Source organism: Thrips palmi, unplaced genomic scaffold (genome assembly GCF_012932325.1).
Source record: "Thrips palmi isolate BJ-2018 unplaced genomic scaffold, TpBJ-2018v1 HiC_scaffold_8, whole genome shotgun sequence".
In the NCBI taxonomy this organism is placed as follows: domain Eukaryota; kingdom Metazoa; phylum Arthropoda; class Insecta; order Thysanoptera; family Thripidae; genus Thrips; species Thrips palmi.
Genome location: NW_023144635.1, coordinates 7,414,024 through 7,438,705, shown reverse-complemented (window position 1 = coordinate 7,438,705; position 24,682 = coordinate 7,414,024). Strand labels below are relative to the sequence as shown.

The window sequence follows — 24,682 nt, the reverse complement described above, 5'->3', positions numbered from 1 at the left end:
ACTAAAATGCTAGAGGGCACAAGAAGAGTATAAAACAGGAAAGTAGATTGAAACAGCAAAGTCGACAAAGGTCGTGCAAAAAAATGCAAAAAAAAGTGCAAAAAAAAATTAGGTTAGTGCAGTAGCCTTAAGAGGGCGTTGAGCGGTAGGACCACGATAAAAACGCTAGAAACGCACAAACAGACACAACAAAAAAAATATTTTACCTAAAATAACTAGGTTTGCAGTCGACATGGCTACTCCGGCAGGATTGGATGCCTTGCAAGAATACACTCCAACATGTTGCGGCAATGTCTTGGAAATTTCCAGAGTAACAGTACGTTCTACCACTGTCATCGCCACGTATTCGGACGCGCGGAGCTCCACTCCATTGTACAGCCAAGTCAGCTCTGGAAACGGCACGCCTTCGACCTGGCACACAAATTTGACTGGGTTTTCTGGCTCTGTAGCCACAGGTTCAAGGCGTTTTGTGAATTTAGGTGGTTTTGTTTTTTGAGGACCAAGGATTTCCGCTGTGGAGCGCTGAACAATTGAACGACGCACAGTTGTTTTGTCCTCACGAGTTTCTTCTTCTAGAACTGGCTCTTCGGGCAGCTTTTCAACCCCTCGCCGTGCTGTTACGATTTCCAAGTCACGTAGAGGGGTGTCTTCTTGAATGAATTGGCCAGCTCGGCGAGTCACTTTTCGTGACTGCGTCTCAACGGTCATCTGTTTTTGCCAAATTGGCTGCTCTTCGAGCTCGGGTCCCTCTTCTTTGGGTTGGGTTCTTGTTTTGGCTTGAACCGTTTCACGCTTGGACAGGGTAACGACTGTTTGCGATCGACTCTCCTGTTGTTCTTGCTCCACCTTTACTTCAGCGACTTGTGTCGGGACAAGGTCTGGCTTTTCTTCGTCTTCTTCGTCATCGGGACGGCCTGGCACGGGCTTTGGGATACGAATTCGTTTGCGCCGCCATAACGGCTTTGATTCCTCTTTTGGTTGCTCGTCTTGGTCGGGCTTGGTTGGCTTTGAAGCTTTAACCTTTATCAGCTCCACTTTTTCTGGCTCAGTCACATTTGCAGGAGCTTCATCTGTCTGCTCTTCGTTTAGCAAAGGCTGTTCAGAAATGTGTTCTTTTGAAACCTGTGGCTTTTCCTTATACTTCTTCGTCTTCAATTGAACTTCCGGCTTAAATACAACAGATGGGACATCGTCAACATGCGTTACAGCAGCATCTTCTTTTGCTGTGTCTTCTGGTTGCACGCTTTTGGTAGCTTTTAGTTTTATTTCCTCGATCTCATTGGTTTCCGTTTTACGCTCTCGTTTTACAGGCTTCAAGACAACCTCCTCTGGCTGTGTGACGTCTTCTAAGGGTATGTCGCGTTTTGGTTTCCTGCCTCTTTGCCACGACTTAGGCCGCTCTTCGCCAATAGGAGCTGGCTCAACCGGAGCCAAAACTGCTTCAGGGATTTCAGGCTGAATTTCTTCATCTTTTGGTCTGCGGGGAACAGGCTTCAGCGTCACCGCTTCAGTTTCATCTAACTTCCTCTCAGGCTTCTTTCCTCTCTTCCATGGCACGGGCTGGGCGACATCTGCTATTTCTTCAACAACTGAATGACTGTCGGGGATGTCGTCTGGCTTAAACTCAATTTCGCGAATTTCTTCAGCTGGTTCCTTTATAGTGACCCGCTTTACCGGCTTCACCTTGACGGCCGGTGTTTCGAGAACGGCTTTTGGTGCTTCCACTGACATTGAAGGTTCCAGCTCCCTTGTGGTTGAAGCTGGAAGTAAATGGCTTTCGTCAATGGGTTTTAAGCTGACATCTTCCTCGGGCTCTATAGCGACAGTTTTTCTGACAGGTTTTAATTGAACGTCATCTTTTTCCTGCTGCTCAGGGCGATCGCGACGGACTGGTTTAAGCTGTACAACTTCTTTTTCTTCCTCATATTTTGGCTTTGGTCTAGGGGTGCGCTTTAGCTGAACTTGTTCTAGAGGTGCACCCTCGTCCCTCTGCAATTTTCCACGTTTCCAGGGAACTGGCATTTCTTCTTCGCGAGGCTGGATGTCTTCCTTTGGCACAGGTTGTTCAACGGAAGGTCCCTCAAACGTTTCCGTTTCTTCCTCTGAGGGCTTTTGCTTGGGCACGGGCTTCAACCTGACTTGCTCAACATGCGGTGCTTCATCAAATGGCTTCGGTTTGGGCATTAGATCTTTTTCGTCGTTGGCTGGCGTCTCTTTCGGGCTACGTTTCCAAGGTTTCAGCTTAATATCTGGCTTTTCTTCTGGCTCTTTTGGCCGTTGTTTAATTGGCTTGAGTGAAATTTCGGGCTTTTCCTCTTCGTCCGGTTTTGGTCTTCGGGGAGCTCGTTTTATTTCAATTTCGTCTGGATGTTGATCGCTTGGCTTTTGCTTAGGCGTTCTTTTCCATGGAAAGTTTTCTGCGATTTTGACTTCAGGCTGCTGAACGTTTTCCGCAATCGTCTTCTTGGGGAGGGGTTCTATTTTAGCACTTTCATCGATTAGCTCGGGAACTTCAGAAGCAATTTTCTTAAATGGTTTCAGTTCTACATTTTCAATGGATTCTTTAGGTTTGTCTACCCTCTGCTTTGGGGTTCGCTTTAGCTTTACGGCTTCTTGTGTCCATGGCAAGTCTGCCGTTTCAAAAGGTTCTTTTTTATGTTTGGTCTTTTCTAAATTTTTCTCCAGTTCGTTGCTGGGTGCTTCAATGTCTTCCACAGGTTTTTCTTCCGGAAGCACTTGAGGCTGCTCGACTGAGACTAATTCAACTAAACCCTGGTCTTCGGGTTTCAGGGAAGGCCTTTTTACCGGCTTTAAAAGAACTTCTTCCAGACTTTCTTTGGGCACCTCCTTTCTTTGTTTAGGTGTTCGCTTAAGCTGAATTCCTTGTGTCCACGGCATGTCCTTTGGTTCCTCTACGGGTCCAACTTCTGGTTTTGGTGTCTTTTTTCCCCGTTTCCACATCACTGAAGCTTCTGTCGGCTGTGTCTCCTCTACAACAGATTCAGAAACATCAAGAATGGCTGCATCTTCAACCTCCTTAATTTTCTGAACGTCTTCTTCAACTTTGCCTGTTTTCCTCCCCCGCTTCCACATAACTGGTGTTTCCGACGGTAGAATGTCTTCTTGGACGGATCTAGAAACATCAAGGAATGCTGAATCCTCCACCTCACCAATTTTCTGAACATCCTCTGGAGCTTTGATAGGCTTTTTCCCTCTTTGCCACATAACAGGCGTTTCCACAGGACTCTCTTTCTTCTCAGAAACATCTTTGGTTTTGTCTAACAGCAGCTTAGAAGAATCTTCGACTTCACTTATTTGCTGCGCTTTCGGCTTTTTCTTGCCTCGTTCCCACATGACAGGAGCTTCTGCGGCTTCAACTGGCTTTGGAGTGCTTTCTTCACCTTTTTCCAATTTCAAAAGTGACGTGTCCTCCACGTCTCTTATTTTTTGGACATCCGTTGGTATTTCTTCTTTCGGTTGCTTTTTTCCTCTACGCCACATTACTGGAGTTTCCTCAGCTATCTTTTGGTTTAGTAAAGTATCTTGATCTTTATCTACTTTTAAAAGTGATGAATCCTCAACCTCTGAGTAGGGCAGAGCCGTGTCCGTTGATGTAACCTTGTCACGTCGAACAAATGTTTTTTCTTCGACTACTTCTGCGGTTGCTTCATTTATTTTTAGCGGTTTCAAATCAGTTGTTTCAGGTCTCTTATGTTCAGCAGGTTTCCTTTCTATCGGTGCAAGGTCCACGTGTTCGAGCTCTTCTTTAGTGATATCGCGTTTTATTGGCTTAGAAGGTTTTAAGTCAACCGTTTCTAAAGTTTCCTTTGGAATTTCTTTCCTTTCACGTGTTGTCTTTTTCAACTGAATGGCTTGTTGTGTCCAAGGTACTGCTTCATTTGGCTTCTCATCTTGTCGAACAGGTTTTCTGGCTACCTTCTTTTCTTCCATCTTTTGAACGTCTAGATGAGATACATCTTCCACCTCTTCATATGGCTGCCTCGTTTCATCTTTTTCGTCGTTTTTGTGACTTACTTTGAGGATAGAAGTGTCTTCAGTTTCTTGAGTTATTTGTTTTTTCTTACCCCTTTCCCACATTACAGCGTCTTCGAGCTTCTTTTCCTGAGTTGTCTCCCTTTGGTGCAGTGCTAGGAGAGAAGTATCTTCAGTCTCAACCACCTTTTCTATCGCCTGTTTCTCACCCCTGCGCCACATTACTGCTGATTCCTCTTTCTTCTCTATTATTGTTTCTGATTTATTAATGGCAAGAAAGTTGGTGTCCTCTTCTTCACTTACTTTCTCTACTGTCTGTTTTTTCTTCCCCCTCTCCCACATGACCGCAACTTCCTGTGACTTTTCAGTTTTCTTGCTCACTTCTTCTTGTCTTCGAAGGTTGAGAAGGTTGCTATCGTCAGTTTCAACGTAACTAGCAAGTGAGTCATCAGTCACCTTTGGCCGTTCAGGTCTGGGAATAGATTTCAGTGAGATGGGAACTGGTTTCTCAGACTCACGGGTATCTTTTGGTGTCGGTTTCAGCTGCACTGATTCAAGTGTCTCTTTAGGTATTTTCCGGGAACCTATTTTTGTTGGTTTAAGGTCAACTTCTTCCAATGTTTCTTTAGGAATTTCCTTCTTTTCTCGTGGTGTTTGTTTCAAGCGGACTGCCTCTTGCGTCCATGGAACTGCTTCAGCTTTTGGTTCTTCCAATGGCACTGGGCGAGAGCGGCCAGCACGTTTTCGTTCTTCTTCGACTGACCGTTCAACCTCGAGTCTTGCTGCGTCTTCCATCTCCGAAAACTTCTCTCTCTCTTGTTCTTCTTTGAAACGCAGGACAGAGCGTTCCAACTCCTTAGCGGCGGATTCTTCACTGCGGACGTTTCGAATTTGAACAACTTCCGGAGCAGGCCCGCCTCTTTTCCAGAAGAATGGAACATCAGCCTTGTCGGAGTCTTCTGCAAGCATCTGCAAAAAATCTGGTCGGTCTTTCCTTGTTTCAGCGGTTTCAACTTGGCGATCCAATTTTAAGAGAGATGTATCGTCTGTTTCAGCGAATTTCTCAACTCCAGTTTCGGGTTTGTCGTCGTCTCTCTTTTTCCTAGGAATCGGCTTAAGTTGAATTTGCTCGGGCTTTGGTACTTCCTTTACAAGCTTCTGACCGGGCTTGAGGTCAATGTGTTCCAATTCCTCCTTTGGGATCAACTTCCTTTCAATTTTGGCCGGCTTCAGTTGCACTTGTTCAAGAGTCTCTTTCGGAACGTCTTTTGTTTCTCTAGGCGTCTTTTTTAATTGTATTGGTTCCTCGGTCCAAGGTACTGGGCCTCTTCTGTTGTCCAAGATATCTTCCAAAGATAAATCAATAGACATGCTTGTGTCATCTGCTTCAGACTCGTCCAACAAATCTCGTGACCGGGAACGTGGCCTTCGTTTGTACATCTCCAGTTCTTCCCGGTCAAGCTTAAGCATTGAAGAGTCGTCTTCTTCCGCCCATGAAACTATTCCCTCTTTCTCGACGTGGTGCAAATCAACATGCTCTAACTCAGAGTGAGGAATTTCTTTCTTCTCAATAACTGCTGGTTTTAGGTAAACCTCTTCCAATGTCTCCTTTGGAAATTCTTTCTTACGCTCTCTCGGCGCCTTCTTTAGCTGCAGAGAGTCATGAGACCACGGTACTGCCTCACTAAGAGATCTCAGATCCGACGCTTCAGAAGTCTCCGATAACACGTCCCTTGATCGCGAACGCGGCCTTTGCTTGTACTGCTCAATTTCTTCACGGTCAATCTTAAGCATGGAAGCCTCCTCCTCTTCAGTCCAAGATAGAATGCCCATTTGTTCTTGAGGAACAGGCTTTAAGTCAACGTGTTCTAGTTCTGACTTAGACAGCCGCCTGACCTCAATTTTTGCAGGTTTTAGGTGGACTTCTTCTAAAGACTCTTTCTTATATACCTTACGTTTCCGCTGGGTCTTCTTTAAAACAACTGGTTCGTTACTCCACGGGCAAACCTTTGGTTTCCAAAAGTCTTCGTCAAGTGATTCATCAATCGACCTATCCAATGAACCGTCAAGAGACCTGTCTAGCGATCGGTCTAACGAAATATCGTCATCATCTGCGGGCTTGTAAGATGGACGCTCTTCAATCGATTGAGCTGGCTGAGGTGATTTAGGACCCTCGCCCGGGCGGGTTCGTGGTCGAGACTGCCGCTTGGTGGGTTTATGCTTAATTTCTTCTGATTCCGGGACTTCCTGTTCACGCCTCGGAACGGGCTTCAGAGCTACCCCGTTGCTTTCAGGCACATCCTTTGGTGTCCGTTGGACTGGTTTTAGAGTAACTCCGCCCTGTTCAGGAACATCCTTGGGGAAGTGCTTGAGTGGTTTAAGAGCTGCGCCCTCTTGCTCAACAACGTCCTTAGGAATGCGCTGGCCCGGCTTGAGCTCCACCTCTTCCAGTTTCTCTCTCGGAATCGGCCTCTTTTCGATCTTAGATGGTTTAAGCTCTACCTGTTGCGGCTGTTCCTTCTCAAACGTTTTCTTGGGGCGGGGAGCTTTCTTCAGCTTGACGTTCTGCTTGGTCCACGGCTGCGCTTCCTCCTCTGCCTTGTTCTGGCTGTCCAAGGACCTGTCCCGGCTAGCAGGGGCCCAGGGAGACGGAGGCTTTCGGGGGGCCTGGACGCTGGACGAACGGGGCCTACGCCAGGGCAGTGCTTCTGGGCCAGGAGACAAAAGACTTTTATCCGTATCCGAGGGATGCACAGGTGCCAGAGACTGCTGGGCCACTGGCTGCAGCTCCGCTTGGTACGGCACAGGAGCCCCAGATTTAGGATGGAACTCACTGGGCCGTGTCAAACCAGGCTGAAAGATTGCCGCCTGCTGAGGGGAATGGGGCTGCACGAACCCAGACTGAGGTGCCAATCCTGGCTGAGTGCCAGGGTGGGGCTGCATGAATCCAGGCTGAGGGATCTGGCCTTGCTGCAGGTTCTCAGCTGGACCCAAGAAACCGGCTTGAGGCATCGCCTGCAGGCCGAAGAAGCCAGGTCTCTGCTGAGGGGTTGCAAATCCAGGTCGAGGCAAGTTCTTGTGCGGAACAAACGTTCTCGCGTAGGCCACCTGAGGACCCTGCAAGTCCACGCCATCGGTCTGGTGAAGTGGCGATGCGAAGGGCTGAGTGCCAAACTGCTGAGGAATCATGAAGCGCTGCTGCGGTGCAACGAAGCCTTGCTGAGGCATCCTGACAGGGAAGCCCTGTTGAGAAATCATGAACGGCTGTTGCATCCAGCCTGGGTAGGCAGCCTGTTGTACGCCCTGCCCCGGTCCCTGCTGTGGTGTCTGCGACGGTGCCTGCCAGCCACCCACGCCGTCAGTAGCTCCGGGCACCCCAAAGCCCTGCTGAGAGCTCCCCGGGGCCCCCTTGGTGAATGGGGCCCCAGAACCTTGCTGGTCTTGGACGGGAACCCCGTGAACAGCACCCAGCCGCTCTGAAAGAAAACCCACCACCAGACCATCACCACAATGACACAAGAGACAGAGTGAAACAAAAACAGATTCCAACAGGCAAAACCACAATTATCTAAAATCTTTAAAATGTTTGAGAAATATGGTTAACTTATTACGTTTGCGCTATTTTAGCCAACTTTTGCTGATATGCCATTCAATCTAATTTGCATTCGTCTCTCTGTTGAAATAGAAAATTTTCTACAGATAGTAAATTACTATGTAGTTTTTTAGCATAAGCTTCGCACAAAACCGTACGTGAGTTTTAAAATCCACGAATTTGTGTGTAACTAAGCACGAAAGTATGCGTTTTACGCGCAAGGTCAATAATTCTGTGCAAAGGTTATGCGCAAAAAGTACGTAGTAACTTAGTGTGTGCGCACGTCTGATTCCCGCCGCCAAGCACGCAGGCCGTTGGCGCGGCGAGAGCGCCTGCGAACCCAAGGGTAGGCAACGCGTGGGCACCGCTGGCGAGCGGGCTGGCGTGCGGCATTGCCATTACAATTAAGGGCTAGACCACACATGATAGTATGCCATAGGCGGCAAGCTCTTTCTTTCTTGGGAACGGAGTGACCGGAGCAGCAACAGCCGCTCGCTCACGCTTCTACAGCGGCCCTGCCGGCCCTGCCTTTCCGTTCTGAGCGCGCCTGGCGGGGCCCACAGAGCGGGGCCTGCCGCGGCCCAGGACAGCGCGTCAGGAAGACCGTAAGCGGCTCGTAAAGCTGCGAGCCCATTTCCGCGGGGCGCATCCGCTTCTCTGGCGCATCCCCACTCCAAGTGCAGGGCTGCTGCGTTTCCCGGCCCAGGACCCCGGCCCAGGACCCCAGCCCAGGACGCGGTGTGGCGCTTCAGAAATACCGCCAGCGCGGGGGGCGCGGTGGACAGGTGTGTCGCCTCGTGGCGGCGCGCGGCCCAACTTGGCGCGCATTCATCTCGCACGCTGCCAACAGACGTGTGTGAGCGGGGACGCACGCTTCCCCCCCCCCCTCTCTCTCTCTCTCTTTGCGGGATGACCACGTGGACGAGAGGGAAACCAAAGCAGCGCCAGGTAGCGCGACGGACGACGACGCGGTGCTTCGGATATTTCTGCAGCGGTCGTATCTTAGTCACACATCGCTTTGCGGCTTTGTGCCGCCAGGGGCCCAAGAGGGCCCTCGCAACGCAGCCAGGCAGCCATGCCGGCAGGCAGGCCACCTTCCGCAGGAACTGGCCGCGGAGACCGGGGGAAACCCCGACGTCCATCGTGCCATTTGTAGAAAGGAGCGGTCGCAAGTGTAAACCGCGGTGGCTCGAACTCGTTGATATTCGTCACGGCCAGAAATACGCACGGTGCGCAGTGCGGAAGCACGTCGCCCCGGTGAGTCAGGTTCCCGATAGGGACACGGCAGGGACACGGCAGGGACGGAGGGCGCAGTGACTCAGCGCCGTGTCACTCGGGGGCCCTGGCCGGCCCTGGCCCCGCTTACTGATTAGTCGCGGATGGCGAGCGACTTGGCCGCGGTGACCAGCGCCTCCCAGTGCCCAGGGTCAAACGGGTTATTTATTTAAATCCCTCATCGCCAGGACAGCTCACTGACCGGCCGGGCGGAAAGGGTGGCGCGGCGGGCGCGGCGGGGTGTGAAAAACACAAGCACGGCAAACAAAATGACGGATCGGCCCGGTGCCTGAAGGCACGGCACGGCGGCGCGGCACGGCACGGCGGCACGGCGCCCCTTCCCCCGCCGCGGCCCACTCAAGGGCGCATGACGCCACGCCTCCTGGCTGCTGTTGCTTTGGGTGGGAGCAGGGCCCTCCGCGCCACTCAGAGCCCTGTGGGAGTGGAGAGGGCGTCGCGGCGGGGCGGCGGGGCGGCGTCGCGGCGGTGTCAGTGGTACTCGAGGAGCGGTGCGGCGCGGAGCGGCGCGGAGCAGCCCTCAACCCGACCGCACGACCGCGCGTGCGTGACACGGAGCTGCCGGTGCGGCGTAGCCACGCCGAGGTGCAGTGCTGACGCCGCGACGCCAAGGCGAGCACGCCCGGCGGTGTTTCGGACCCTTCAGACTCAACAGGAGCGGTCTCGCTGTAAGTAAGCTTGCCGCCTGGCAGTCTCTATTTCCAGTCTCTTTGATTTAAAATTGCTGGCACTTCAAAATTGGCAGTTTGAAAAGAGCGTTTCCATTGTTCCATGTTCCAAGTCCGTTCTCAAATGTAACTTCCATTGCTCCTGACTGCGCTTGACACGGTGTTTTGTTGGTAATTTGCAAGCCTTCCAAGCGCTGTGGCGGTTGCGCTCTTACTTCACCCGGGCGTGTGTTTCCCGGGCGTGTGTTTCCCGGGCGTGTGTTTTGTTTGTGTGCCGCAGGCGTTGCCCGCCAGGCCTTGTGTGGAGCGGAGCCCCTTCCCTGGACTTCCCTGCCGCCACTGCCCGCCTCGGCGACGCCGCGCGCCGTGTATGGCTGCGACCGGCTGCGACCCACTTGAGCGCTGGAGAAGCGGGCGGCCTTGTGAGTAACGAACGTGTACCCTAACTTGCTAATAAAGAGCCTTTTTCTTCTCCAAGTGTGCTGTCGTTACTGTCAACCCTACCCCCAACCACCACCATTCACGAAAGAAAACAAGCAGGGCATCGTGATTGCGCCTTCGCGGCAAAACAAGTCCGTCTCTGCATGCCTTGAGTCAGTACACCGCTACAATCAAAGGGGGCTTCTAACAATAGATTAATTGGAGAGGGGCCACACATGACTCCGCGCGCGGAGCTTCGTGAGATATGTAATTGCTAGTTGGCTCCAACGGTTGGCCAACTTAGCTGGCCGCCACGCCAGCTCACAGAGAAATTGGGGAATAAGTCTGCCGACGCCGCGCTTACTGGCCACCTTGCTGGCGAAGCGCGCGACACTTGACAAATAAACACGAGCCACGAACTTTCTGAGTCACAGGACTGAATCAACACTCTTTGACTCAAGCGTTCTAAAATTGTGAGAATTCCTCCCGTGAGGTAGATGGGAGCAGAATGGTAGAAGTTGGGTGGAAGCCAGCCAGTTTGAGCAAAAATTTACACCAGCAAGTCAACGTGAATCCCGTTTCCCTGAAATTTCTGGTATATTTCTCTTGTAAAAATATGGTTCTAAAAATCTGAGATGTACCCCCGCCTAGTCAAGCCATGGAAAGAGCTGCAATGGATTTAAGTCCAAAATGTACACTGGCAAAAAATTAATAAATCGAAAGGTGTGTTCCAGAGAGAAAACACAGGCAAACCAGCCGAAATTCTAAAAGATCGTGTGACTGGAAAACAGATCTCCAAATTTAGTCCGGTAATATAATACAGACGGTCGGAGTGAGCTGGGTGGGGCACACAAAAATAGACCCACGACTCCCTTTGCATCGCCCGCCAACCCCTCCCCCTACAAGCCCCTCAAAGCCTGAGATGTGTGCACACGGTCCCACGGCCGGCTCCCACTGCCCCCACCCTCCCTACCAAGCAAAGCTCTGCCTCCGCCAGAAAACAAATCTTGACAAAGAATTCACGCACACCTTCTGATTTTATTTCGGTCGAAATGAGACTAAAACTCTTTTCCATAGCGGCTCATTACACTAAAAGAGATTTTTTCTACATTCAAAAGCATACCTTGGTGCCTTGTAAATCGTGTTCAAAGGTTTGACAAAACGCAACGGTTGAAATAATGCAGTTTATTTTATTGCAGACTTTCAATTGATACATAACAGAAGTTAGTTGAAAAGCGTACTTTTTAAGACTTTTCTTACTTTTTTCTAGCTTTGGCAATGCAGAGACCAGATTGTTTTAAGAGATAAACAACAGTTTTCAAATAGGATAGTGCTTGCTTGATATTTGTGTAAATAATGGTATTACTTTCTACGAACATTTGACTTGGAACATAAAACAAATTGCATCTACACAATATAGAAAGTATGAGAAAGCAGACTACTTGTGGTATATTATTGCATGTTTCAATCTGCCAATGTATTTTTTATAATGCCACTTGCATTATAATAGTTCTACGTTTGAACAAAAAAATAAATAAAAATGATAGGGAGGGAAATGAGAAAATAAGACGATCCAAGAAACGAGCACATGGAATAAATAGAACTCTTGGGTTGTGAAACATGCACCAATATTACTGTTTTTGACTTGAAAAAAATTCACAGATATCTTAATATGAATAGAATAAATGTCCACAAAATAAATTTTTAAGATCAAAAACAATAATATTGTTCGTGATATTTTGATTTTAGAATGAACTCTGGAATATTGAACAGCAAAGCACCAATAAAAAAGGCTTTGGTTTCAACTTTGCAAACAAGACCACTCCTTAAAATAAGAGCATAAATCACATTCAGCTAAAACATACAACCTTCCCAGGAGACAATAGAGATTCTCTCCAAGGAAAAACAACAACTTTCAATCTTTGACTAGATTCTTTTCATGATTTTGCATCAAAAATTCAATAATAATGAATGAGGCATAAAAGAGAGACGAATGCAAAAGAATCAATGGCAGGCAGAGATCTTTAAAAAATCACTCACATAAAAAGATGGTTGCTTGTCATATGGATCTGATAAGCAAACTTCTAAAACGTTTAAGAAAGCAAAACTCACTCAAATTACAACAAACTTCAGTGCACAAGAATCGATATGCACAGTCTATGCATAACTGATATTGTTTATATCATCTACACAGCAAGTTTCAAGTTTTTTCTACTTATGGTCCCTCAAAATGGCAGTCTGAGTGAGTTTTGCAACAAATCACACAAGCAAAGGACAAGCGAAGAGGCACTCACCACACCATACATGATTCCAAAAAACAGACTATAGCTTTCACTTTTCAGGGATAAAAGGAAATGCATGTCTGCACTCAAATAATGATTCTCAAGAAACCGAATTGGTTAGATATTTCAACATGCAAGTGATATGCCCCTTCCCTTGATCTTTAAGAACTTAGACAATTGGGGGTTAAATATGTGCAAAATATTTTATTATATTTCTAAACAAATTAACCTGAAGCAAGTCAGTAAATACTATCGAAAGCTTTGAAATGTAAATACAAAAGCTCAATTATTAAGATTAATGCTACCTCGATATGATCTGAAGCTAAGAACCCCAATCATATAAGCTCAAACGTCAATTAAATTAAAATATAAAACACCTTGAAAGAGATACTTTTATTGCTGTCACTACTGGTAACAGAACCACCAATAAAAAATGCACTGGGCAATCTGGCATAGTCAGATTGCTGACAGCAAAGATTTCCACTTTCAAGGAGTAACAATATAAAAAATATACACTACTTTGAGAGGATAATAGACAGTAGGACCCACTTAGGGCAGACAGAAGTAGAAGAAAGACAGTTCGGTGTTCTTTAGTCCTTACTTTTGACGAGCAGCTTAGCTGATGTCTCCGTCTGCCCCGCAGCATTAGTAGCGCGACAAGTAAATTTGCCCGAGTCTTCCTCATAAGTTGTTGATATTAGGAGCACAGCATAGTTGCCTTCGTGAATCATCTGAAAAGTAAGGCAATTCTTCCTGAATTTAGTGGATCAAACCCATGGACTATTCCAAAAATTTTGATGAGAATTTCAATGAATAAAGCGTGATGTCCGGTGACGAATGTACGTTTCCAATTACCTGGAAGTCAGCAGACTGTGGAATCAGGGCTCCTTCACGATACCATTGAACCGTTGGCTGAGGTTTTCCTGTCACTTGAGTTTTGAATTGAGCTGGACTTCCCTCTGGCACAATGACATCCTTCATTGGAGTGAGTTTAGGAGCGACCTCTTGAGTTTCAGGCGCTGCAAAAATAAGAACAATAAGATTGTTGATTGGCCCTTGATTTCATGGACACCAGCCTTCAGGCGATGGCGCCTGCTGGGTAGGCAATCCAACAAGCAACTCTGCACGCGGGAAAGAGAACAGTGAGACAGAAACGTTGAGTATTACTCACCTTGCACGCGCAGCTTCGCTGAAGTCGACACCGATCCGGCCGGTGTCTTCACTTCACATTTGTACTCGCCCTCGTCTTCGGGGAAGGCTTCCGATATTTTCAATGTGTAAACTCCAGCGCTGTTTAGACTCATTTGGAAGTACCTGGACGGCTTGATGATTTTATTTCCCTTGAACCAATTGTGATCAGGGACTGGAAAAGAAAGAACCCCAAAAATTATTGATAGGAAAATGGCACCCCAATCAAAAGGCTCAGAGTGAAAAGTAAAGCAGAAAACAATTACCTTCTCCAGCGGACAGTCCCGTGATCTTGCAGCGGAACTCAACGGGCTGGCCTTCTCGCACCGTCTGGTCAGACAGGGGCTCGGCCAGGGTGGGCTTGCCGCTCTGCTCGGGGGCCTTGCCCGGCTTGGTGGGGGCCTTGCCGGGGGCCTTGCCAGGCGGCTGCACCAAGCACTCGGCGTCGCACCGCGCCTCGCCGCCGCTGTTGATGGCCACGCACTCGTAGCGGCCGCTGTCCTGCGGGGTGGCCTCGAGGATCAGCAGCGTGTGCTGGTTGTCCTCCTCCACGGTCTTGAAGCGGATGTCGGGAACGACCTTGGAGCCGTTCTGCGGAAAGAAAGAAAGAGACCCCGGGTCAGCGCACTCGCCACTAGGTCGCCTGCTTCTCTAGGTCCACGCTCGAAGGCACGGCGGACGCACCTTGAGCCAGTGCACGTCGAGCGGCTTGGTGCCGGCGATGCGCGCGTCGAAGCGGGCCAGGCTGCCGGCCTTGACGGTCACGTCCTGCACGGTCGACAGGAAGCTGGGCGGCACGACGCCTCCACGGCCCGGCCGACGACGCTCCTCCACCACCAGGTTGGCGCTGCACTTGGCCTTGCCACCGCGGTTCTCCGCGACCACGGCGAACACGCCGGAGTCCTCCATGAACACCTGCAGGCAGACGAGCGACAGCCGATTAGGTGCATTCGTACACAAGGGCAGCGATGGCAGAGCAGAATCCGACTTGCGACTGTAGTGACCTGTCTGACAGTGAGGATGGACTTCGTCCCGAAGGTGTTGATCTGGAAGTCGGGAGAGCTCTGGATAGGGTAGTTCTCGCGGAACCACTGAACGGTGGGAATCGGGTCCCCGTCAAACTCCACCTCGAACCGAGCCTGCTCTTGCTCGAACGCTCTGCAAGGCTGGATTTTCTTGGTAAAAACTGGAGGCTTGGCTGGTTTCTACAAAAAAAATTTAAATTAATTTTAAAATATTTAAACATAACAGAAAATTAAATTTGTCGAACAGGATCGTACCACTTGGCCTTGGACGACTCGCTCATGTGTCTTGCCCTTGTGCTCCACCTCTGTGGTCTCAGTAGCAGTTATTTTCCTGGTGATTTCAGTGTCTCCGACAACCTGCAGAAAATCCTCCATCAAGATAGTGGTCCAAAGCACTAGAAAAATAATTATGACAACTATACTTGCCTCTTTCTGGGTCTGCTTCTGTTTTGCGACATGAACTTCTCGTCCATGTACACTAGATTCTCCTTCAGCGGGCACACCCTTCTTCTGAACTACTTTCTGCTGTTGCGTTTGCTTCTGAGTTTGCTCTTGAGTCTGCTGAACAGTCTGCTGTTCAGTCTGCTGTTCAGTCTTCTGCTGCTGTTGCTGCTGTTGTTGCTGCTGTTGTTGCTGCTCAAGCTGTTGCATAGTGGCCTTGTGCTTGGCCTTGGCTTGTTGAACCCAAGACGGCAGCACAGGCTTGGTTGCATTCTGTTCCAGCTGTCGATCTTCTATTGTTTGAGCAGAAGACTTCTGCTTTAATTTGGCTTGCTTCACCCAATCAGGTTTTTCTTCCTTTGGCTTCTCCGCCCTGATCAAACAGAAAAAGAGAAATCTTAGTAATGTGGATTGCAGACCTTAAGGGACATATTATTTGGGTTCAATCTGAACTCACAAATTGGTTTCATAGCTCTGGGCCATGCCCTTGGACAGAGATTTGGAGACCACTTTTTCTCCAGGAATAGCAAACTGGTGGGATTTTTCACGGAGGTGAGATTCCTTCAGCATTTGTTCTTCTTCAAGCTATAAGGTTAAACAGAAACAATAATTAATCTGCACTTAATTGCTGCAACAAACATACAAATGAAAAAAAAAATTATTGAAAAAATTATATTACCTTTTGAAGTTTGCTGTAGTAATCATCACCACGTTTTTCTTTGGCTGTGCGCTGCCACTCAAGCTCAGGCTCCTTGCTCGCCTGTTTGTGTCTAGGCTCAAAGTGAATGTCACCCTGTTGAGCTTTCTGTGCCTGTCTCTCCTGGAAGAAAGACTCCAGCTCTGTGTCCTGGCGCTCCTTCTGGTACTGCTCAAGGTCGGCATCATACCAGGCTGCAGTGATGAGAAAAACAAGTTAGAAAAATGCCAGTGAATGTTCCATTGTGGACAAGACCAAGAGTGCCCCTTGAAATATAGTTTATTTTGTAGAGGCAAAAACATTTGATATTATTTTACCACGTCAGAGAATTCTGTTGACACTGTATCATTTAATTTAAGTGACACATGAGAATTATATTTATCATTTGAAGCACCATAAATAGATGAGCCAGGGCTAAAGTTTTTGCTTCTCGACCAATTTGTGTAATTACATTAATGGTCGGTAGAAGCAAAGATGAGGATAAATGGGATTCCACATACAATCATGCCAACTAGAACGGATCACAAACCACAGAAGCACGCGGGCATTATGACTTTCTCTAGTGAGAAAGAACCATTTGCGCTGGAAGACAAGCCTCAGCAGAGATAAAAACAAGGATGGGGCAGTTTCAAATTACATATATGGAGCTTAAAAGTTTTAAATTACTAAAAGAGCAAATCCTTAATTTCAAGAATAGCATGCTTATTGTGATAAGAAAAATGATAAGAATTCTGTAGCAAGGAAAGTTAATGACTGGTCAACTCTGTTTCAAGAAGGACTGTCATGAAGTACTAGAAAACTTGTAAGTATTATATTAACAATAATATGTGATGTTAATATTGAATATTTGTTAAGTTTAAGTTGTGATTTATAGAGTCTACCTTTAAGACCAAGAGCCTTTTTTATACAATGTTTAAAATAACAGAATCATTTTTTGAAAACTGTAAAATGCAACCACTCATGAAGGGTTCAACACCTACAACAGGTATGAAAAATAAAATCACAAACATGGTCACGATGCATAACTGTTGGTATCTGCAGTGTTCTGGTTCAAACTCCATGTTCCGGTTTGCTGTGTTATGAGTCTTCCAAGAGACAAGGTCTGATCTCAAAAACGATGCAAAAATTGACAATTATGAACAAACAGTTGAATGGAGGACTAAGAGCATCATAATTGTATTCTGAACTGGTCTCTTGAAATGGGAATAAAAAAGTGATTTATGAAACATGCACAATGGAGAACACTGGTTACATGCTGAAAATTTATACAGTTCATTTTTCATGTGATATTAATCAAGCTGGTTACAAAAACATTTGCAGCATTTAAGACAGAAAGAAATTAAAATTTCTTTGCAACAATTATTAGGACATGCAAAAGAAAACACACCTGTAGTAGGCAAGAAAGTCCATGCTAAGCTCAAGACATTACTTTATCATCTTCTTCAATCTTTTCAACAAAAACATATGCAGCAAAATTATTTTTGTCTGCTATGGTCATTATTGGCATATAACGAGGATAACTTTCAATATTTATATCTAATCAGCAAACTAAACAAAAATCGTTCCGAGATGATTTAAGATTGAACTTATTTCTCAAAGTAAGGGACATTATTCATGCAGGAAATGAAACAGACAGACATTTCCACACATAATATAAAATGAATGAACCATACCTGCAGGCTTCCGCTGAAAGCAACAGAAGCTTGGAGTCATTTTAGAATACCTGGGATAAAGGCAGCAGAGCCCACGATGATAGAGCCATTGCTTCAGGGGGTTGGAGGGAAAGAAGAAGGAAAAGGAATGTGTGGAAAGTGGATCTTGGATAGTGTCCGATAGAGTGGAGTGAGGGATGCAAATGTATCGGCAGGATTCTGTTTCTGTTATGCTATGTGTTAGTATTGAGAGCAGAGTGAGCAGCTTGCAATCCATAAATGTCAATACCAACAGTGTAAGCTACAGTCAAGACAAAAACAACAGCAGTTTAAGAATGCTTGATATTTATTGGCTTATTTATTTTCACTGATGGAATGCAATATTGTAGCAGTAATAGCATAATTTGAGTATTTGTGTGCATGTCATTAACGGCGGTGCAATTTGTACTTGCTGTTAATATGTGAACTCAAATCAACAAAAACAAAATCAAATCTACAACTTCACTTGCTGAAAGAAAAATTTATTAATGAATCTGCTTCCTTCACCAGTCAGTCAGCACCTCCTGAAACGAAAACTGATTAACCAGAACACATTAGGTGTGAACTTATGTGGAACTTGGCCAATCTCAGCAGACAATTAAAATTGACCTTAGGTGACAAACCCATTTTTTTCCTTCAACGTTCCACATAGGTACACACAAGACACACATTGATGCCAGCGACTTACGGCGAGGTGAGTTCTTGAGCACACTGCGGTAATCGTCACCACGGGGCTTCACCACCAGCTCGGTCGACACCCGCGCCTCACCGACAGAGTTCCTCGCGATGACCTCCACGGTGCCGTTGTCGTACTGCCGGGTCTTGGGGATGTCCAGGTGCCACATGCCGTCGTAGGTGAGCTTGTAGCGTGAGCCCTGGCACAAGAAAGGCGTGTTTGATAACATTTTAAACGGCATGTCAAGCAATTTTTTTTCTTTTTTTTTAGAAACACTCACATTGACAACAGTGTGGCCATTGACCAGCCACATTACTCTGGGCCTTGGATGGCCCGTGACGCGGCAGCAGAATCGCGCGCATTCACCCTCCTCAACAGTGAAGGGGTCTGGCTTGGTCACGAAGATGGGAGCCGCACGAGCTTTGTCTTCCTCTTCCAGTGACTCAGGCACACTGAGGAAAGAGGAAGGGAGCCAAATAATAAATTAAACACTGTATGCTCTCCCCAAAAACGGATACTTTTGGATCACAAGAATGAATACTCACACTTGCCAAGCTGCTTCCATTTCTCGGATACGTTCAATACTCTTCATTCCCTTAGGAAGTTGAGATTCATAAATAATACCTGGCTTGCCAGCTGTTTTGATTACAGCACGAGTTTCATCCATGCCATAAAGATTGGTGGCACGGCAAAGATATTCACCACTGTCCTCAGGGTAGACCCACCCGAAGTTCATAGCCACATAGCCAAAATCATAGATAGGTGTGAAGCGATTTTCTGTAAAAATGCAACAAGTGGGTTCATTACCATATATCCAACATGTTCGGATATTTTTTAAAAAATAAATGTAGATTTATTTAGAAAACGTACTGTATGGCAATGGTTTTCCATTAAAGAACCATTCCACTTTCATGTGAGGATCACCAACAGGTGCAAGTTGACATTCAAACTTGGTGTTCTGCATTTCAACCAAGTCCAATTGGGTCTGAATTTGTGTGACAAAGCTAAGGACAAAAATCGTAAATATTAATGTAATTCAAAGCACAACAAGTGTTAGAACAGAGAAAGCTCTGGGTTTATACGGCTTACCGTGGTGGCTGCTTGCGCTCTGGGTCGAAAAGATCATCCTCAGTAAGATGGATTTCAGATGTATACTTCTTAATAGCAGCCTCCATTTGCATTAGTTGTTCTGATTTCAACATTCCCTTAGGTACTTGGTTGTGGAGGACAATGGTGGGGAGCTCTACAAGGAAAATACAGTGCAACAATTTAGAATTTAAATAAGATAAGAACAAGAGTAATAATTATTTTTATGATCATGCAAAACTTACTCTTGCAAGAAATAGTGGCCTTGGTGAAATCTTCACCAACATCATTTACTGCACGGCAGACATACTCTCCTTCATCCTCATTGTAAACATTCAGGATGTCAAGAGAAACAAAGCCCATGTCATATGTGCTGCGGTAACGGTGACCAGATGGCAGTGGTTTTCCTTTGCGGTACCACTCAATTCGCAGTTTTGGATCATTCTTTGGTTCAACACGGCACTCAAAGTGGACAGATTCACTTTCTTCCACGATAGCTGATTCAATCTGTACCAGATAAAAAGACAGGGCTTTAGTTGTGAAATAGAACAGCTTGTGTATGGCCTCAGCTAAAACTAAAGAGTTTTACCTGAGTGATGAACTTGGGTGGCTGGGCTTCTGGCTCTTCTGGAGCAGCAGCAGTGGGGAGAGGTCCTCTCTCAAGGGCCTTCAGCTTTTCTCCACTCATGCCCTGGGGAAGCTGTGAATCGAAGTCAATCATCTTCCTGGGTCTGCATTGGAGAGTTGCTTTGGTGGTAGCTGTTCCCCACTTGTTGGTAGCACGGCACATGAATTCTCCAGAATCACGAGCATATGTGTGAGTCAGATCAAGAACAATAAATCCAAAGTCGTTGAGTTGATGAACTCGAGAGCCAGTAGCAAAAGGACGGCCATTCCAGAACCAGTCGATACGCATAGTAGGATCACTAGCTGGCTCCACACGACAGTCAAAGTGAGCAGGCTGGCCTTCTTCAAGGTCTGATTGATCCTGCACATCAAGTAAACCTTGTTGTTATGATTCAGAGAAGGAATAAATTGGCAAAATGATAAATAAGTGGTACAGATATTAACCTTAAGTTCAACAATGAAGCGGGGTGGATTAGGCTTCTCATCATCAGCCATGATTTCATCCTTCTTGTACAGTTGTTCCTCCAGCTTCTGGATACTCTCAGTTCCTGTCTTAAAGTGTGCTGGCAGCTGGGGCTCCAAAACGATGCCTTGTCGGCCACGGACTTGCAGTTTGCATGACACAGTAGCCTCTCCATGTTTATTTGTTGCCTAAAGGTACCAAAAAAAAAATTATTATAAAAATGAATTTAAACTTTAAAGCTTCCAATGTCAGGCAAACACAAAATATTTTTACCTTGCATGTGTAGAGACCTGCATCTCTAACATAAATACCAGCCACTTCTAAAATGACAAAGCCAAAATCGTTGATAGTTTTGATGCGAGAACCTGCCCACAAAGCCTTGCCGTTGTGGAACCATTCAACTCGCATTGAAGGATCATTAACAGGAATGAGGCGACACTCAAAGTGGGCGAGGGAATTCTCAGGCAATGACTGGTCAGTGGGACTTGTAACAAACTCAGGAGGTTTGCCAGTGTCATCTTCAGCCTCAGTCGGTCCTCGAGGCTGGCCAAGACCCTCCAGCTCAGCAATCTTGTCAATGGTGCCCTCCATACCTTGAGGCAGTTGAGATTCCATGATGATGCTTCGCTTTCCTGTAAAACATTCAGTTATTAAAGGTCCAATAAAATTTTGTAGAAAATTAAGGACATGGAAACTTTGAGAATCAACTCAACTCACCTTGAATCTTCATTGTTGCTGTTGTAACAGCTTCACCATAGTCATTGGAAGCACGACAAGAGTACTCTCCAGAATCTTCAGGATACACGGGTGAAATTTCAAGAATGACAAAACCAAAGTCACAGAAGGTACGGAACCTTGAACCTGTTTTCAAAGGTTTGCCATTCCAGAACCATTCAACCTTCAGTTTTGGATCATTTGTAGGTGTCAACCTGGCTTCGAAGTGACAACTCTCTCCTTCACGCAAGTTGTCAATGTTTGCAAGAGGAACTGTGAAGACAGGTGCAACACCCTTCAGCTCTGATGCCTGCTCATCTCTAGTGCGCACCAATGAATCTTCAAGGGTTTGAATCTTCTCCAAACCTCCCTCCATTCCCTAGAATTAAAAACCATGTTTAATAAATTGAAGCTCATTACTATTTTTTCATGAAATTGATCAGCAGAATGGTTACCTGTGGCAGTTGTGATTCCAGAATAAGGTTGGCCTTAGATACACATTTTAGATTGGCCTTAGTGCTGTCCTCACCAACTTTGTTATATGCTCGGCATTCATAGAGACCAGAGTTTTCCTCATAGCAGTAGAGAATGTCCAGGATCACAATGCCAAAATCATGGAAAGTACGGTAACGATGTCCATGGGGTAACTTCTTACCATTGTAGTACCATTCCACCTGATAAAAATGAAAATAAACTCAATGAGACCATTAAAATTGGGAAATAAACAAGATTGAAATTATAAGAAATAATTTGCCAATTCTAAAGAGGACTCCTAAAACTTACGACAAGATTGGGGTCATTGACAGGAGTGAGCCTGGCTTCAAAGTGAGCACTCTGCCCTTCCTTCAAGTTCACGACATCACTGATTTGAGTTATGAACTTAGGTGGCTGGTCAGCAGGGGTAGCAGACTGGCTTGGCTGCTGGGACTGTGAGCTCTCCAACTCCCTGATGCGAGCGAGTGCATCAGGCTGCAGACTGTCCAAGTAGACGCCGCCCTTGCCTGTGCACTTGATGGTGGCTCGAGTAGTGTCCTCTCCATATCTGAGTAAGATTATTAATTTTTAAAGAAAATAATTGTCAGAAATGATTCTGGTGCATTATCCTCCAAAATTCTCATTTAAAATACTAACCTGTTACTGGCCTTACAAATATATTCGCCAGTGTCATGGCTCTGCACATAGGCAATGTCCATTACAACAAAGCCAAAGTCTGACACCGACTTGATGCGTGAAGAATGACGCAAAGGCTGACCATTGTGGAACCATTCCACTTTGAGATTAGGATCATTGACAGGAATCAATGTGCACTCAAAGTGAGCAGAGTCTCCCTCCTTCAAGCCATCCAAGCTCTAAAAGAAAAATAAACAACACCCAGAACATAAATTTTAAATTAGAAAGAAAAGTAAGAAATTATGTTTGCTTAAGATCTGAAAATCAGACCTGAATTTGGGTAGTGAACTGTGGTTTCTGTCCCTTGGATTTGTCAACACATTCCAAGTTCACACTAATCTCTGCCTGTCCCCATTTGTTTGTTGCACGGCAAGTGTAGGTGCCAGAATCTTCAATTTTGGTACCCAAAATTTCAAGAACCACCATACCAAATGCATGTACAGTCCTAGTTCTGTGGCCTAGGGGATGAAATATTTAAAAAATTAAATGACAAAACTGCAAACAAAAGGAAACTCAAGCTATGCATCAGAAAATTTACTCACTAGCTTCAAGTTGTTTTCCGTTATAGAACCATTCCACAACCATTGTTTGGTCCCCAACAGGGGTGAGGGAAGCCTCAAAGTGAGCAATATCACCTTCACTTAGATTGCTCAAATTCTGGAACTGTATTACAGAAGACAAAATTGCATTACAAACAATACAACATTTTTCATAAATCCAAGACACACACAAAAAAATACAAGTTACTGATTAATAATTAAGCAAAACTCAATTTATGCAAAGGAGCAAAAAGCATTAGCATACCTCAACAGTCAATTTTGGGGATACTTCCAGCTGAAAGCAGATAAGAGGCTAATAATAAAGCACTTACACAAAATATGCTATATTACTAACACAAAAAAACATTAAGAAAATTTAGCTAGATTAAGATATATTAAATGTACATATGTTATTTTTTGAAGAAACACACTCTTGCATAGTATATTTTTAAAATTCTTATTAAAGGAAAATTTATTTGCTTATAATTTTCTTAGATAGAAAAAATGAAGCAAGATAATTTAATTGCCACACATGCCACAATTTGGTTTCCTTTTGTTATTTCAAAGAAGCAATCAAGAAATACCTGAGATGTGAAAACAGGTGGTTGACCACCATCAGCATCAGGAACAGATCCAGGCTGGCGAGTGAGAGCATCTTCAAGATTCTGAATTTGCTCTAGACCCTTCTCACCCTTAGGGTGCTGGGTACCTTCAATGAGGTTCTCTTTGCTAGTACAATATATGGTCGTAGAAGTGAAAGCCTCACCAGCCTGATTGAAAGCTTTGCAAGTGTAAACACCCTGGTCCCTTTCATAAACGTCAGCCAGATCCAATGTCACAAATCCGAAGTCCTGGGTCATCTTAAAACGAGATCCTACAAATGCAAAGACAGAAAAAGATTAAACCAGGAATCTTTCAAAAATTAGATTATTGATATAAAGGGATGAGAACTCCTAAAATTTCACACTTACCATGCTCCAAAGCCTTGCCATTGAAGTACCATTCAATCTTAAGATTGGGATCATTCTTGGGCTCAACGGTTCCCTCAAGATGTAATTTGTCATTTTCACCCAGACGGAATTCTGGGTTTAATGGCACAGTCCAAATAGGCTTGGGGAATTGAGGCTCTGGTTTATCTGGTTGACGAGTAGCCTTGCCTTGAACAGCAGCTTCAACCTCATCAACAGCATCAAGACCCTGCTTTCCTTGGGGATGCTGAGTGTCCAGGTAAATACTAGATTTACCTAAAATTAAAAAACACATATTTGAAACAATAGAGGAGCTAGATTTAGTAAATTTTGGATCAAATTACAATAAAGGTCTCAGCAACAAGGCAATCAGACAGTACCTGTGCACCGAAGAGATCCAGAGGTAGTAGCACTGCCCTTGGAGTTTGTTGCTTTGCAGGTGTAAATTCCTGAATCCTCAGGATAGGCTCCAGAGATGTCAAGTGAGACGTAACCAAAGTCATAAGTAGACTTAAAGCGTGCACCATGGGTGAGTGGCTTGCCGTTGACAAACCATTCTGAAAACGATTAATTTTTGTTGGTTAAACTAAACTGTAGCAATAATAAACATAATTGTTTGGGAACATTATAAAAAAAGTTTTTGTTTTTTTTTACCAATGCCAAGGGTTGGATCCTTTGCAGGTTCAACATGGCATTCAAAGTGCACAGTGTCACCCTCCTTGCATTCCACATTGTTCAAGTGAGTGATGAATACTGGCAACTCATAGGTTGGCTCAGGTGCGTCTGGGCGGGCTTCCTTAGGAGCTTCAAGCTGCTCAATGCGAGGAATTGCCTCAGGGTGCAAAGGCTGGTTAATAAGCCAGTGTTGATCTGGATAGAAAAATTCATTTCTTTTAGAATCGCTCTCTTAAAAATATAACGACTAAAAAAAAGTTATGGAGAACTCAGTGCAACTTACCATCAATTTTCAAGGTTGCGGTCGAAACAGCTTCACCTAACAGATTAGTGGCTTTGCAGGTGTAAATAGCTGAGTCGTCAGCTCGCAATCCATTAATAGAAAGGGTCACCAGGCCAAAATCAAATGTGCTACGGATTCGAGAACCTGGAAAGCAAGGAGAAAATTATTAACACCCACCAAACCAATAACCA

At 45.7% G+C, this 24,682-nt stretch overlaps 1 protein-coding gene across 10 annotated transcripts in view; it reads right to left on the bottom strand.

Moving 5' to 3' along the window:
* LOC117653215 (titin) overlaps positions 1-24,682 on the bottom strand; it is an 84,901-nt gene that overhangs the window by 48,466 nt on the left and 11,753 nt on the right. For 7 of the 10 annotated variants that reach the window (XM_034398723.1, XM_034398729.1, XM_034398726.1 and 4 more), the window contains exons 16-47: positions 24,492-24,635; positions 24,188-24,403; positions 23,914-24,090; positions 23,537-23,809; positions 23,150-23,439; positions 22,831-22,860; positions 22,569-22,689; positions 22,297-22,484; positions 21,988-22,205; positions 21,640-21,898; positions 21,312-21,530; positions 20,860-21,235; positions 20,416-20,774; positions 20,124-20,330; positions 19,642-20,040; positions 19,298-19,559; positions 19,056-19,209; positions 18,837-18,970; positions 18,512-18,743; positions 18,247-18,418; positions 17,979-18,165; positions 15,582-15,793; positions 15,360-15,487; positions 14,888-15,275; positions 14,717-14,818; positions 14,441-14,641; positions 14,121-14,351; positions 13,703-14,027; positions 13,420-13,611; positions 13,104-13,267; positions 12,850-12,979; positions 207-7,469 (exon numbers count right to left, since the gene is read on the bottom strand). In XM_034398723.1, coding sequence (XP_034254614.1) covers positions 207-7,469; positions 12,850-12,979; positions 13,104-13,267; positions 13,420-13,611; positions 13,703-14,027; positions 14,121-14,351; positions 14,441-14,641; positions 14,717-14,818; positions 14,888-15,275; positions 15,360-15,487; positions 15,582-15,793; positions 17,979-18,165; positions 18,247-18,418; positions 18,512-18,743; positions 18,837-18,970; positions 19,056-19,209; positions 19,298-19,559; positions 19,642-20,040; positions 20,124-20,330; positions 20,416-20,774; positions 20,860-21,235; positions 21,312-21,530; positions 21,640-21,898; positions 21,988-22,205; positions 22,297-22,484; positions 22,569-22,689; positions 22,831-22,860; positions 23,150-23,439; positions 23,537-23,809; positions 23,914-24,090; positions 24,188-24,403; positions 24,492-24,635 — 13,953 coding nt within the window. The remainder of the gene's footprint in view (positions 1-206; positions 7,470-12,849; positions 12,980-13,103; positions 13,268-13,419; positions 13,612-13,702; positions 14,028-14,120; positions 14,352-14,440; positions 14,642-14,716; positions 14,819-14,887; positions 15,276-15,359; positions 15,488-15,581; positions 15,794-17,978; positions 18,166-18,246; positions 18,419-18,511; positions 18,744-18,836; positions 18,971-19,055; positions 19,210-19,297; positions 19,560-19,641; positions 20,041-20,123; positions 20,331-20,415; positions 20,775-20,859; positions 21,236-21,311; positions 21,531-21,639; positions 21,899-21,987; positions 22,206-22,296; positions 22,485-22,568; positions 22,690-22,830; positions 22,861-23,149; positions 23,440-23,536; positions 23,810-23,913; positions 24,091-24,187; positions 24,404-24,491; positions 24,636-24,682) is intronic. The other 3 variants (XM_034398730.1, XM_034398724.1, XM_034398732.1) reach the window with 3 other exon arrangements.